The following is a 13,221-nucleotide window of genomic DNA, read 5'->3' on the forward strand; positions in this document are numbered from 1 at the left end:
ATAAGGCTAATTAAATTAACACTCAACACCTGTGAAGCAGCATATAAATAATTGTCTAAATAAAAAAGGAAGCAACGGATATTAAAGCAGTTAGGCTGTACTGTGAAAAAAAAATAGAAGCAAGGTGATTGAGAGAATAACTTCTGTGGCTGATGACAAAAATGTCCCCGGTGCCATTGTTCAGTGCAGGAATTAGAGTAGAAGGGGAAACTGGATCTTTTAAAAACACACAAGACATTAATGGATCTGCGGGCTAATGGCAACCATTCATCCACACATCCATTTCTTAACTGCTTATCCACTTCAGGGTCACAGGGTGGGCGGGAGCCTAACCCAGGTGTCAACCACTTTCCAGGGTTTTTTGTATGTGGTTAATTTATCTGGCACTTGTGTGTGCGTGTGTTTTTTTTTTTAACCTAACTATAATTGTACTGTATGATTTTTAGCTGAAAGTTTGATATCAGATAAAAATGCAAGAATCTCCTCATTAGCACATTGTGATGCTGCAAATTACCTAAGATGAACTCTGAATTTTAATATGATGAAATTTCGGAGAGCACTTATCCCACTCTGTTAAAAATCGCCTGCGGTAGATGACGAAGTTATGCATGTAAAGCTACAGGGAGGGCAACCACTCAAAATGTGTTGATAGGAATTAGCTCACAGAGACTTTGAAATGCTGATATCAGTACTTTTTTTAAAGTCATCCATTAGCAACATTTATAAATGAACAGCCTCTCTAATATTTTATTTTTCAATTATGTGTAAAAAGGTATTTTGACTATTAACTGGTCTGAACTTAAATTACAACAGGGGTGGGGGATTTATGTAGCATAAAGTACAATAAAGGACAATCAACCTAAGAATAAAAAGCACGTGCAGTCCCACCCTGGTCACCCTAATGTTAATTCAACAAGACTCATTTCTTGTTGGAGTATTGTAATTTTTTTATCAGTTCTTTTGATGCCAAAACGTACTTAGTATACTTTTCAAGATAACTGTTTACCAACCTTCATTTGAAAACTGAAAATGGGATTTTTAAAAGCTATCAAACCCAGTCACAGCATTGGTTAGTTAGCACTGTAAATCATCATTATCTCTGCAATTCAGGCATCGCGTACACTAACAACAATAAACATAACAGAGGTATCATACATTTATGGTTTAATCTCAAACTGTTTCAGCATCACCATCACTGAAGTCATCTATGAGTGTGTTTATATGACTATGAAGTGTAACATTCTGATATGTTGATTCACGCTGGCATGCATTTATTTCATAAAAAAATGTCTGTCTTATTCAGTATTTCTACTTAATACTAATGTTGATAAACTACTTTCAAAAGAGCCGGTATTTAGAGTCAGTTTTAATAATAGCACTTGTTGTTATCAGTGTAGCAGATTTGAAAAACAAGTGGCTGATGTCAGTGGTATGTACAGTAAGTACAAGGCAGGAATGTGAACCGCACGATTTCTTGTTATAACTCTTTAGTCCACACTTCACACTGTGAACATGAATCACTGAGTGTCTAACTTGGCCTTAAAAGACTCTGAGAGCGCCGGAATGAATGATGAAAATCCCCAAAGTGACTAACAGCAGGACAGAAACTAAAAACTGTAAAAACTGTTTGTTTCTTGCAAGGAAAAACAAAGGTTTAGTCAGATTGTGTCAAAGCGCTATACATGAACTCGGCATCTTACCAAACACTGGTAATTAAAAAACGCAATAAGTTACTATCGTTGCTAAATTATATTTTTGTTTTTAAAACAGCAGCTAATGAATATTTTCCTGCATATACGGGACTTTTATTGACTTTTATTAAGACTACAAAACAACAGTGACTCCACAGGAAACTAGAGAATGTCATACAGTGGCCTGTTTTATGTTTGATACATTAAAATGTTATAGAGACAATAAAGTAACTGTAAACATACTGCATTGTTCAAGTGTTTTTGAGCATAAATGTTAACTGCATTGCTGCAATTTGGCAAAAACGGTTATCTTTACAGACTATTATTAGTGCCAAAACATATTTCTGGGCTCATAATTCCTGATGAAAGCTTGCCTTAGTTAGTCCTGCGTCTGGTTCGGGTTTTGGGGGTAATTATATGACAGTACAGCTCAGCCCAACTACTTTCTAGCCTGGAGGAAGCACAATCACTGCTGACTGTAGTTTCCTGTCCAACAGCAGGAGCAGAAGTCTGAGTCAAGTAGGATATAGAAGGAGTCAGGAGGCGAAACGGGTTGCACGGAACGGGTACTCAATTTAAGATTGTAAATACGTTTGGTAAGGTGGTGCAGAAACGCAGTAGAAAGCGAGGAAACCTGCAGCGCAGACAAAGAGATTTCAGCCTTGCAGCGTAAACCTCCCAACATCTGGTTGGGAGGACGGGGCGAGCAGGAGTGAGAAAGTTTAGAGGCGGAGAGAGAATTATCTCCGCTGGCGAAAATGCTCTGAATTTGGAGTTTAGTTTACCTGCATGAGCCATAGAGAGACTAGGTGGTCGTGTGAAGTGACAAGAGTTTGGGGGGGAGATTGGATTGGAAAGGTCTCAGAGGGCTTGAAGTCCACCTGGAGCGACCAGAAAATGAATTAGTTCAAAGGCCCGGTTGCAAAGAGTTCCAGCCAGAAAGAAGGTAAGAAGTTGTTTCCTGCGGTGTTATTGTTGTCAAAGTAAGTTGCATTTAGATTTTTCAGCCGCACTAACGCAGGCAGAGAAATTATCCTCACGCTGGAGCGGAGCTTGGTCTGAGCATGCAGAGACTCGTGTCGAGAAAGCGGAGGGCAGATATGCAGTGAAGATAAACAGATCACGGCCGTTATTAGCTTTCACTCATATTTGCGTTTATGTTCAATGTTTCAGTCTGAATTTATTATGAAAAATGACACTTTATCATTATTATTATAAAAAGCTCGCTACAAGTATACATGTTTCAGCAAGCTCTTGGTGCGCTGCAGTGACCTATCTCTTTTCCCGAAACTTCTTCAAACTTTGTAGCCATGCCGTTTAAAACATTGAAAAACTCACCCGTGGGGGTGGGTGGTTGATGGTGAAGCTTACCAAACTCTGCTTCTTCGAACTTTTTTTTTTCGCTCTAAAACTTGGCAAAGGTGGTCAAAACTTTTTGGGAGGCAGCGAGTGCGGAGCGAACGAGCTACGGGAGCGCGCAAACAGCTGCCCAGCTGAGTTACTTTGGCAGGAAAAGCGCGTGCCAAAGCTGGCACGTGAGGTATACGCTGAACTTCCCGATAATGATTTATAAAACTTGCTCCGACGGTCTCCTCTTATTGGCTGGTCGAGGGCTCTCAAAAACACGTATTTTACTTTAAACAAGGAGCAAGTGTAAGCAGTAAGTGCGGCGTTATTGGTTTCCAAGATTTGTATACATGTAGTATGATAATTTGCATTTGTAAAATACAAATAATGTCTGTTTTCATGAAGAAGTTATTTGACTTATACGACTTTTTTTGTTCGTGACCTTTTCCTGTCTCTCTACCTCACGTTGCAGTGTTGAAGTGGCTTACAGTGTTATATATAAATAAATACTTGTTACTGTCAAAGCATACTTTGAAGACGTTATTTAAAGCAGGCTGTTATTAGACGTTTCCTTTGTGAACACACGCTGCTTCCTGTGGTGAGGATCCTGCCAAAAGGCGCTGATGGTGGTTCAGCAGTACCTGTAGTCTGTTAGCTTCTTGCTCATATCAAAAAGACAACGAGAAATCTTCCATATGACTCATCTCTATGAAATTCTTTTTTGCGCTATCTCGTCTCCCTGCTTCAGGCTCAGTCACCTCCTCCCTAAAGAGCCAGGCCTACGCCCATGGATGAGGAGAGGAGTGCCGCTGCCATTTCGCGAGAGCCACCTGATGATGGAGACCCCGGTTTGCCAGCTCCGCAACCAAGTTCGCAAACAAGCTCAAACGCAGAGAATGAAAACAGCTGTCCGAGCCCACAGCCCTGCCCTGGTGATGGTAAGAAAGAGGTTGTTGGGAAAAAAACAAAAGAGAAAAAAAGAAACACAAACATACCCCATGCGTGCCACGAATGGCCCACTGTTTACAATAACCAGTGTTAAGTCTTTCTTGTCATTTTTGTGGAGGTGCTGTTTGAAAGTAGTGAACAGGCGAGTTAGTTATTAAAGAGATTAGCCATTTGGTATGAACAAAAAATGGAGCAGCAGGATTATTGGAGAGAGTGAAGACCTCACCATTTACTTTCATGCATGTGAAGCTTGTTATGTTAGTAGGTCATCCAGAGTGTGTTTGACTGTACAGTAGAGCTATTGTAATACAGTTTTCTGAAAACAAAATTAGAATGGATTTATTCACCCCAGCGAAAGTGTAATATAGGTTGATGTGAGTTCTCTAAAGTGGAAAAGTCTTGAGTCACTGTGGTGTTTAAAAGTTTGAGACTGAGTAATTAATAATCTCTAATGGTAGACTCAGGAGGGGGCTACACTGTAGGAACTCACACTTTATCCCAGGAAAACCACTGTGTGTTTTTGCTGGATGTTACTGAGATTTATAAGGTCAAAAGCCTTCTTAATGACACAACTGTTGGGTAGTCGGGTAATTTCTGAGACTGGTCCGTGTAGGGGCCGTGCTCTTGGGTGATCTGAGTGGTCAGGACTGATTCAGCGTTATGGAACACTTAAATGGCACAATTAGGCTCCTGGGAATTTGGGAATGAACCTGTGACCCTTTGGCTTTGACAGATTGGTCATGCTCAGAGGTAACTGACACAGAGGCGGGGAGAGGAAGATGTGGACTCAGCTTCGGGCTGTTTTCATGTGAATGACTCATGCAGAATGAGCCAGAATTACTTCAGTCTCCTCAAGCTTCAATGGGAAAACAACAGCACTGAGTGTACGTAGATCAGAGCGCAGGTTCTATGGGGTAATTAGGGTAGGTGTGGTTAACAGTTAGGGTAGTGTGCAGAGATTTAAGTGCCTTGTGGCCATGGGAACCAGCCACAAAAATGCTTAATAGTTGATGAAAATGTTTTATTTCCTTTTATTTTTTCTGTCTATTTTTTGTAATACAAGTCCAGACACAACTCTTATCATTACTGTGTTTAACATCAACACACACATCTCCGTTCAATGCTACATTGTGGTTAACCATGACTATAAGTACAGCATCATTTTTAATGATAACTCTTGGAGAGTTTGAGAGTTATTAAATTGAAGGTTTGTGCCCAAACACGTTCTCCTGGCTGTGCTGACTTTACCTCTGTTTGCTCATCAGGAAGCCAACACAAAGTGTAAATGATCCTTCTTCTGCTAAAGTTAAGCTTCTTTTGGCTGTCTGGTCTGTGTGTTTGAGCAGGTTTAAGTTATGTAGGTTCAGGCTACCGCTGAGAGCAACAAGGTCCTCCTTTTAGCTCTGTTGGACCTCTACCTATCCCTTTGCATCAAGAGTGGGCTGCTTTGCAACACCACAACAGAAACATGGCGCGGTTGCACACATGCGCTGTATCCTTGAGCCTTTCTAGACATTACTCAACGGAGTTGCATGCGAGAAAGTAAATGTCTGAAGCGCATGATTGGACATCAAACCGTTTTTAACCTTCCAGCATTCCATTTCAAAGACCGTGGGAATTTACAGTGAGCGAGTAGATGTCCCGTGACCTGTCCGCTGGATGCTCTTTTAAGAAAGCTCCCTTGACTAAACAAAACAGAGAATTTCCAGAAGTAAGATTGTCTCATGCAGCCAATCTTCTATTGTATGTTGCATGCAGGAGTAGACAATTCAGACAATCTCCTAACACGATTCCCCAATTTTCCAGAGATCGTGTGCAAAATCAGCCATGTATATTTTTAATTTAGGCTTCGAAGAAAGTTTTGACCACTGGTCCATAATTAGGATGAGGGTAACAGCTTCTAGGATGGCATCCTCTGTTCCAGTGAAAAGTACTTAACCAGCATAACTGATGATGTGAGTTTTAGTCTCTTTACCTTTTTTTTTTTTGCCTGTCCCATTTGGTTCTTTAGCCGTCAGAATTGTTGTCTGAAGTCCAACAAAGATACCCAACGGTATCTTTGTCTCTTTACCTGCTCCTTACTAGCCTAAAATTGTACTGAATTAACTGCTTTGCATGTTTTTCACAGATGCATCAGTATCAGATGTGTTTTTTGGCGATGTTTTTTGCTGCTTTAGCTAGGTAGGAAGCTAGCTTTGAGAGATGGCACCCCCATTCTCATTGTTGTCTTCTGAGCACCGATTAGCATTGATTCAAAGGTACTGCGCTGCATTCATTTCTGAACGCTTTTACCAGGTTATGCAGATAAGACCCTTCACAGTTAAAAAAAAAAGAAGCAATAATTAAATTGAGAACAATTGATGTTTTGCCACAATATTTTTTGTATATCGTAGGTTAGATGATCCAATATGGTGTAATATGATCCTGTCTGGGATTGTTTTTCTTTATCTTCAAACTTGATCAGATTATTATTTGTTGATTATGATCATAAACTAAAGCTTAGCATTATTATTAGTCATTACAGTGGTCATGGTTGTCTGCCAGGACACTTCAGTCTATATGACTTAAATCTATACCTGTAACTGTTACAACTAAAAGCACACACTGTTTTATCTTCCTTTTTCACTAATGGGAGCCATAATTTACAAAATGAACATCATGCTGAATCGAATAAGACATAAGGCTGATACCATAAATTGATTTTCTACTCTATTCTGATTTTTTACTGAGTTTCTGCTCGGTATTAGGGTAATTATTCCCCCATAGGTTTTTGTAGAGTAAGCAGTCTTTTTGGGAACAGAGAAGTTGCCCCCTGCTGGCTATAAGAAGAAAGGTGGTTTAAGGCACTTTGTTAATTTTTAACCAGAAGTTATGTCCATCTTTTAGATACTCTAAGACTCTGAAGCCAGCCAAGCACAGTGTGCTGGAAAAGTTCAGAGAAAGATTTAGCACTCCAGTCTTCCCATATTAAAATAGTCCAATTTTCTGAAGCTGAATGAAGATCTGCTCAGTCATCACTTGTCCATAAACTTGCATTATGTGCGTGTTAAAAGACATGTTCTTCTTCTTGCTCTGAGTATGGCTCTTTCTCAGGCATGAAGATGCAGTGAAGGAGCCTTTTCTTACCACATCTGAGGCTTTCTAACCACTAGGAGTTCTTGCACTCTATTTTTTCTTCCTTTCTTCTGTAATCTTTACCCGATTCTCTGCCATTGTTTTCTTGGTTCTTTCTCTTTGTTCCCTGCCTGCATGACGGATAAACTGCACCCTTTTTTATAGTGAAATTACAATTTTAACAAATGTTATTTGAGATTTCAAATAGCTATCAGCGTCTTAAGATGCTGGAATTTACAGTTTAAGATCACTTCCATTGTTTTGCCAGCATTAATGGAAACAGTGAAAAGCAATTTCAATCAGCTGTAGTTAGTTAATGTTTTACATTGTGACCAAGCAAAATGAAAATCTGATCTGATCTCTGTGAGACAGACTTTAAGCTCACAAGGTTGGTGAATGGGTATAGAGAAAAACAAATTGTGTTTTTTATGTTGAAAAGCAAAATAAGAAAACGCCAGTGCTTAACTTATTGTGTCATTCCCATATAAACAGCAGAATATCATAGTTCTAACCTCATTCTGTTCTGGCAACTGCTTTGAATTTTGACCTTCAGGATTTCAAAGTGTGAGGCACTTCTTATGTCAGCCTGTGAGTTGTCATACAGTTTGCTGTCATCATCTCTCTCGGCATATAACTACAGTGCTTAGTCCAATGCTTATAAATGCAACAATAAATTTGAATACCTTTTAAAAAGGTCCATGAGGCTATATTACAGCAAACAGATTAGATTTTTACTAAAATGATTTACTGTTTCTTTTTCTGTATTTTATTTTTTTTTTAGTTTGTTAGGTAACACGATTGATAAAATTCTAATTTAACTGAATGTTTACTCTGGATCAACATCCAGCAAGTGGCTACCTTTGCATAAAGACAGGAACAGGAGTCTAACAGCTAGCCTGACTCTGTCCAGACATGACAAGCGTGCAGTCCCAGCAATTTGCAAATGAACTGAAGACTGAAGTATTAAATCGTGCCTGTTGTTGACTGTTGCTACACGTAATAACAAGCCACTGTTTCATTTATTAATTTATTTCTTGGGGGGTGGGGTGCGTGCAGATACAACTTTTGTCAACATCTGCACATCAAAAAAGCTTGATGAAAGCAAGCAAGCATCCACCTTCTACATCCTATGCCTCTTCAGCCTTTGTGTGGTCAGCCTGGTGCTCTCTTCTGTAAAATGCACCTTCTGTGTCACAGTCTAACCTGTTTCTACCTATTATTTCATCTCTCTCTGTCTCATACACTAACTCATTCTCTTTGCCCGCGTGTGTAGATGCTGCTATTTTCCTGCTTGTCCTTTTTTAGTCCTTGAGGTTTGTTGAGGCTTGTGTCTAATTTGGTTTCTCACAGAGATTGAAATAAACTCAGAGCAGTTTGAGGCATTTTTATGGCGTTTTTGACCAACGAAAATGAGCGTGCTTTATTTTACTTTACTACCTCACAAACATTTGAGAATCGCTCATTGCTGCTGCTCTGGTGGCCTGCGCTCTTTCTCTTTCTCACACTAATGATTTGCTATAGCACTTTCTTTAATCGTAATCATTCCTGTCGTACAGATAATGCCATCGTGGTATGATATCACAAATTACATATTTGAACAGGGGCCTTTTAATTATATGCTTTTTATTAGAGTGTTTGAGTAGTTTTTAGCTTCTATAGTTTCTGGTGTAAAGTTGTGGAAGAGCTGGTCCCATAGAGTGCCCACAAAAATGCAGCTCCTTTGACTGCAAATATATATATAAATATATATAAATATAATATAGAAGTGTGGCTGAAAGTCATTCTTCTGTTAACTTGATTTAGTACTTGAGTAAACATTTTCCTGATGAGTTTATGTTGTCAGTCCAAAGTTTTAAGTCTTCTGTAATAGATTATGATGCTTGTTTTGTAAATAATGGTCCTATTTATAGTTAAATAGATATTAAAGCAGTTAATGCTTGAAGTCAGGTCTCCTCCGTGATTGAAGTCACTACCACACAGTGAGCATACAGTGTCCTCAGTTATCACCATTCCTCTCTCAGGTCTTTTCACATTTCTCTATTTGCCTCCATCATGAACTCTCTGCTGAAGGATGCCTCACTTGTTAAAATGCATCTGGAGGAGAGATGAGTTGTCATACGACTGATAATCAAGGATACACAGGTACATTCTTTGTGTGTTATTACCCATTACCCAAGAAAGAGTCATGGGTAAAAACACATGACCCCTGCTTACACGTGACAAATTTTCTTTCTATCTTTATTTAAGGCGATTGGCTTCGTAGCTTTCTTACCTTCTATGTTTTTTTGTGTGTTAGTTTAAAAAAATCATATTGTAGTAAGTTGTCACATTGCACAGTGGTGTGAACTAAAAGTAGGCTTAAATTTTAAAAGTTCTCATGAAGACTGTTATGCTTGTATGGCATCTGGGATCATAAAATGTCGAAGTAGTTGGGCTGTAACAAAGCAATTTCTAATGCAGCTGTGCCAGACGTCATATTTAATGACATCACTTTGAAATGACAGCTCCAAAGCAGGGATTTTGTTGGATTTTATAAAATGCCTGTTGTCTCAACTCCCCTCTCCTCGTGTTTCTCCCTCTCCCCCTCCACTTGGACCTCTACTAAGATGATGCAGATTTTTGCCAATTCTGATTTTCTTTCCTATGAACTTTTACCTGTCAACACATACAAACAAAAATAGAATTTTCTTCAATGCAAAATATTGTTTTCATAATAAAAGAAATGATGAAACTTTGCAATTTCCCCCAAATTGTGGTAAGTTACAGCTGCAGTAAGTCTCACTTGGAACAGCTGAAGTAGAAATAACTAACTGAAAATTAGCTGCTATACACCAATCCTGATTTATATAACAAAACAAATGTCAGTTACTCCCATCATTTTCCAGTGTGTTCATAAGTTTGGTCAAAGGACCAAAGTAGTTACAAGGAAAATGTAACTACTTTGGTCCTTTGCTCATACCGAGGCTGCTGGCTTAAGGCTAGCTCTGAGATCTGGATAGCTTTAGCTGATCAGCGGGGTGAAAGTAGTTTAAATGTCTGGTTAAGATTTTTGTTTCAAACATTTCCACGATGGTCCCCCAACAGTCCCCAACATTTTTTAATTGGCAAACTTTGAGTCTTCACTTACAGTGAGGAGTTTCCATGCTAACAACATGTTAGCGTATGCCTGTAATTGTCTGTGCGACTGTTTGCTCATGCTGCCGCATCTGAGTTGACCGGTAACCCACTCATAATCTGACGTGAAGCTGACAGGGTGGTCACCATTCAAGGCTCATAACGCTCAAAATCATCCAGTTTCAATATCTGGCTGATCAGTCAGTACCTCTGTAATAAATACAGTTACAGTAAATATATGAAAGCAATAAGAGGAAAGTGTTACTGTACACTATTATAAAGACCTAAAAACTAAAAAAATCAGAATAAAAACTGTTTTAAACAATGTTTTTCTAATGTCAAATCTTAGTGAATTTTGGATACATTACTCTGTTCATGATACTAAGACTGAAGCACAGTGTCCTTGTTTTACATCAGGTGTGTTTACATTTTAATATAAATAGAGTTCTGTTAGCTGCTTTGCTAACAGACACAGCCGTGTAGCATCTGTTAGCAAAGAGCCAGTATTTTCCCACGAACCAGAAGAATCCCACAGACAGAGTGGCACAATTAAATTCCCCTTAAGCCCGTTCAGCAGCAGACATTTTTTGTCTTTAATGAGCTTACACTACTCCATTCTCTCACAGCAAGCATAATCTCTGATTTTCGACTTATTCCGATGCAGCACTCTGTGAGTGTATGCTTATGTCAGTGTCAGTTTCTTGGTGTGGGATTTTCCCATTGGCTAGGATTGCAGTTTAAACATTGCTTCTTCTTTCCTTTTAATTTGTGTGTGTGTGTGTGTGTGTGTGTGTGTGTGTGTGTGTGTATTTACTGAGGGAGAGTGATTAAGACTACAACAATTCACCTATACTGTAGATCTGTGTTCTTGTCTTTGTATTTTACTCCATCTTGGTCAGCACCCCACTGATAGTGTGTGCGTGTGTTTTCAATCAGTTCCTGTCATTACTGCTGGTCAGATAACTGCTCGGCTGCTCTTCGGCGCGTCTTCTTCTTTGCTATTTTCTCTGCTAGTGGGCCTGAATGAAGTGTTTTAAAATGCTGTATGAACACAGGAACACAACTGCAACACTCATTTGTGTCAGTGTTGTCACAAAATATTAAAAAGGTTGTAGTTTACAAATGTATTTTTTGATTTATAAACACAAAATATTTCACAACATCCAAATAATATTTCTATAAAAGAAGGAAAATTTGTGCAAAAAATAGTGAAAAAAGTCACATGGTGGGGATATTTTGACTTTATCAAACAGCTTTAGTTTTTAGAGTTTTAGCTGTCATCACACAGTGGAGGTTTTGCTTTATTTCAGCACACGTTGGTTTCTTTCTGTCAGTAAATGTACAAAAGTTTAAATAAAGCTTTCACAGAAAGTTTTTGCATCCATTTAAGACTTCAGTATTTCATGCTGCACACTCATCCTAAACTTGACTCTTTTTATTTATTTTCTGAGTTGCACTTACAGTACTTTATTATGAGAAAACATTTTGAATATTTAAATCATGTACTAAAACTAAGAGACTAACTTATACCATTCACACAATTTTAAGACCCTTGACCTATACTTATTGCACCTTTGGTAGCTATTACAGCCTTGAGTCTTCTTTGGCATTATCCATTAAGCTTGCTGCTACTTCTTTTTTTTCAAGGCTCCTTAATGTTTAGATGGGGAAAGCTTGCCCACACCCTTTTTTAGGTCTCTTCTTAGATACTCTACTGTGGCCTGGTTAGGACTCTGAAAAAGACTAGGCCTTTTGCAGAGAATATGTTTTCTAGTAGCATGCTTCAGGTCTTTCTCTTGTTCAAAAGTAGCTTTTGCCTCAGTCTGATACAAAGTAAGATAACCTTCGTTGCATTGTAGAGAGTTGTTACATAAGGTATGAAAGATTTCCTGTATCTGCCCCTGTGGGAATGGAGCTGCTAGAGAAATAGTTCTGCTACTGGAGTCATGACCACACTTGAAAAGGTTTTCAACTCAGGATTTTTTCTCTATCTATATTAACCTCCCAGTTCCTGATACTGCAATCACCACATTTTACTGTGCAGATGGTATTAATGAAGTGATGCCAAGTATCTGTTTTGTGGCATGGTTTAATTTGTGTCTCATCAGACCAGAGTTCTTGGTCTAAATGTGGTTAAAATGTCAAACTCCCAGCATGCTGTCATGTGCCTGCTAGTGAGTAACCGCTTCTGTCGGGCCTTTGCTGTTGGAGTACTGCGCCGTGTTCTTCTCTAAGGTTCTGCCAACTCCAGAAAAAGACCACAGTGTTTGTTTGAGCCTTCCTTACCAAGGCTGCCCATCCCCAGTAACTCACTTTGGTCAGATTATAGAAGACTGTTAAACTCATCCTGTTGGTGGTTCTCATTTTTTAACCTCATGGCTTGGTTTTCACTCTGACACACCATCAACAGTGAGACCTAATACTCATAGCTGTGTGTGTGTGTGTGTGTGTGTGTGTGTGTGTGTGTAGATTATTTTAATTAAGCACTGGATTCAAGTCACGTTGTAGAAGCATCTCAAAGACAATTGATTATGGTAGGACACACCAGGTGTTTATCAACGATTTCGGTCTTTTGCTGCAAATGAATTAACAAAACATTTCAAATTTGTTCTTGTTTTGTCTTTGTGGGTTTACATGGATGAATAAATGAATGTAATCCATTTTAAAAAGGCATCTGAAATATAGCATAACATGGAAACCTTGAAAGTGTCTGAAAACATTGCAGGCACACTGTCTTTGCCACAGGGATGTATAAACCTAAGAGACCTCCTTTTGCATACACATTAGACATTTGCGTTTTTAAAGATGTCATAGTGGAGCTTTAGAAATGGTGTTGAGATAGTTTGAAAGGAAGCAGGTAAACTCAGCTCAGCCCTCTGTTCTCTAGAAACCAACACACTCCATCCCCAGGAGGAACAGCAGGAAATGCTTCCCTTCAGGTAATTCAGGATATGTCACATCATTTTCAAGTTCATGTAAATAGTGTCTGTGTGTGTTGTGTTTATGC

General features: G+C 38.9%; 1 protein-coding gene across 5 annotated transcripts in view; it reads left to right on the forward strand.

Moving 5' to 3' along the window:
- Window positions 1–2,180: 2,180 nt before the first annotated feature.
- mdfi (MyoD family inhibitor) overlaps window positions 2,181–13,221 on the forward strand; it is a 29,502-nt gene continuing 18,461 nt past the window's right edge. For 2 of the 5 annotated variants that reach the window (XM_025907525.1, XM_025907527.1), the window contains exons 1-3: window positions 2,181–2,637; window positions 3,787–3,976; window positions 13,102–13,153. In XM_025907525.1, the coding sequence (XP_025763310.1) occupies window positions 3,830–3,976; window positions 13,102–13,153 (199 nt within the window). In that variant the 5' untranslated portion in view covers window positions 2,181–2,637; window positions 3,787–3,829. Of the gene's footprint in view, window positions 2,638–2,665; window positions 3,352–3,786; window positions 3,977–13,101; window positions 13,154–13,221 lie in introns of those variants that run through there. The other 3 variants (XM_025907526.1, XM_005469355.2, XM_005469356.4) reach the window with 3 other exon arrangements.

Source organism: Oreochromis niloticus, linkage group LG5 (genome assembly GCF_001858045.2).
Source record: "Oreochromis niloticus isolate F11D_XX linkage group LG5, O_niloticus_UMD_NMBU, whole genome shotgun sequence".
Taxonomy (NCBI): Eukaryota; Metazoa; Chordata; class Actinopteri; order Cichliformes; family Cichlidae; genus Oreochromis; species Oreochromis niloticus.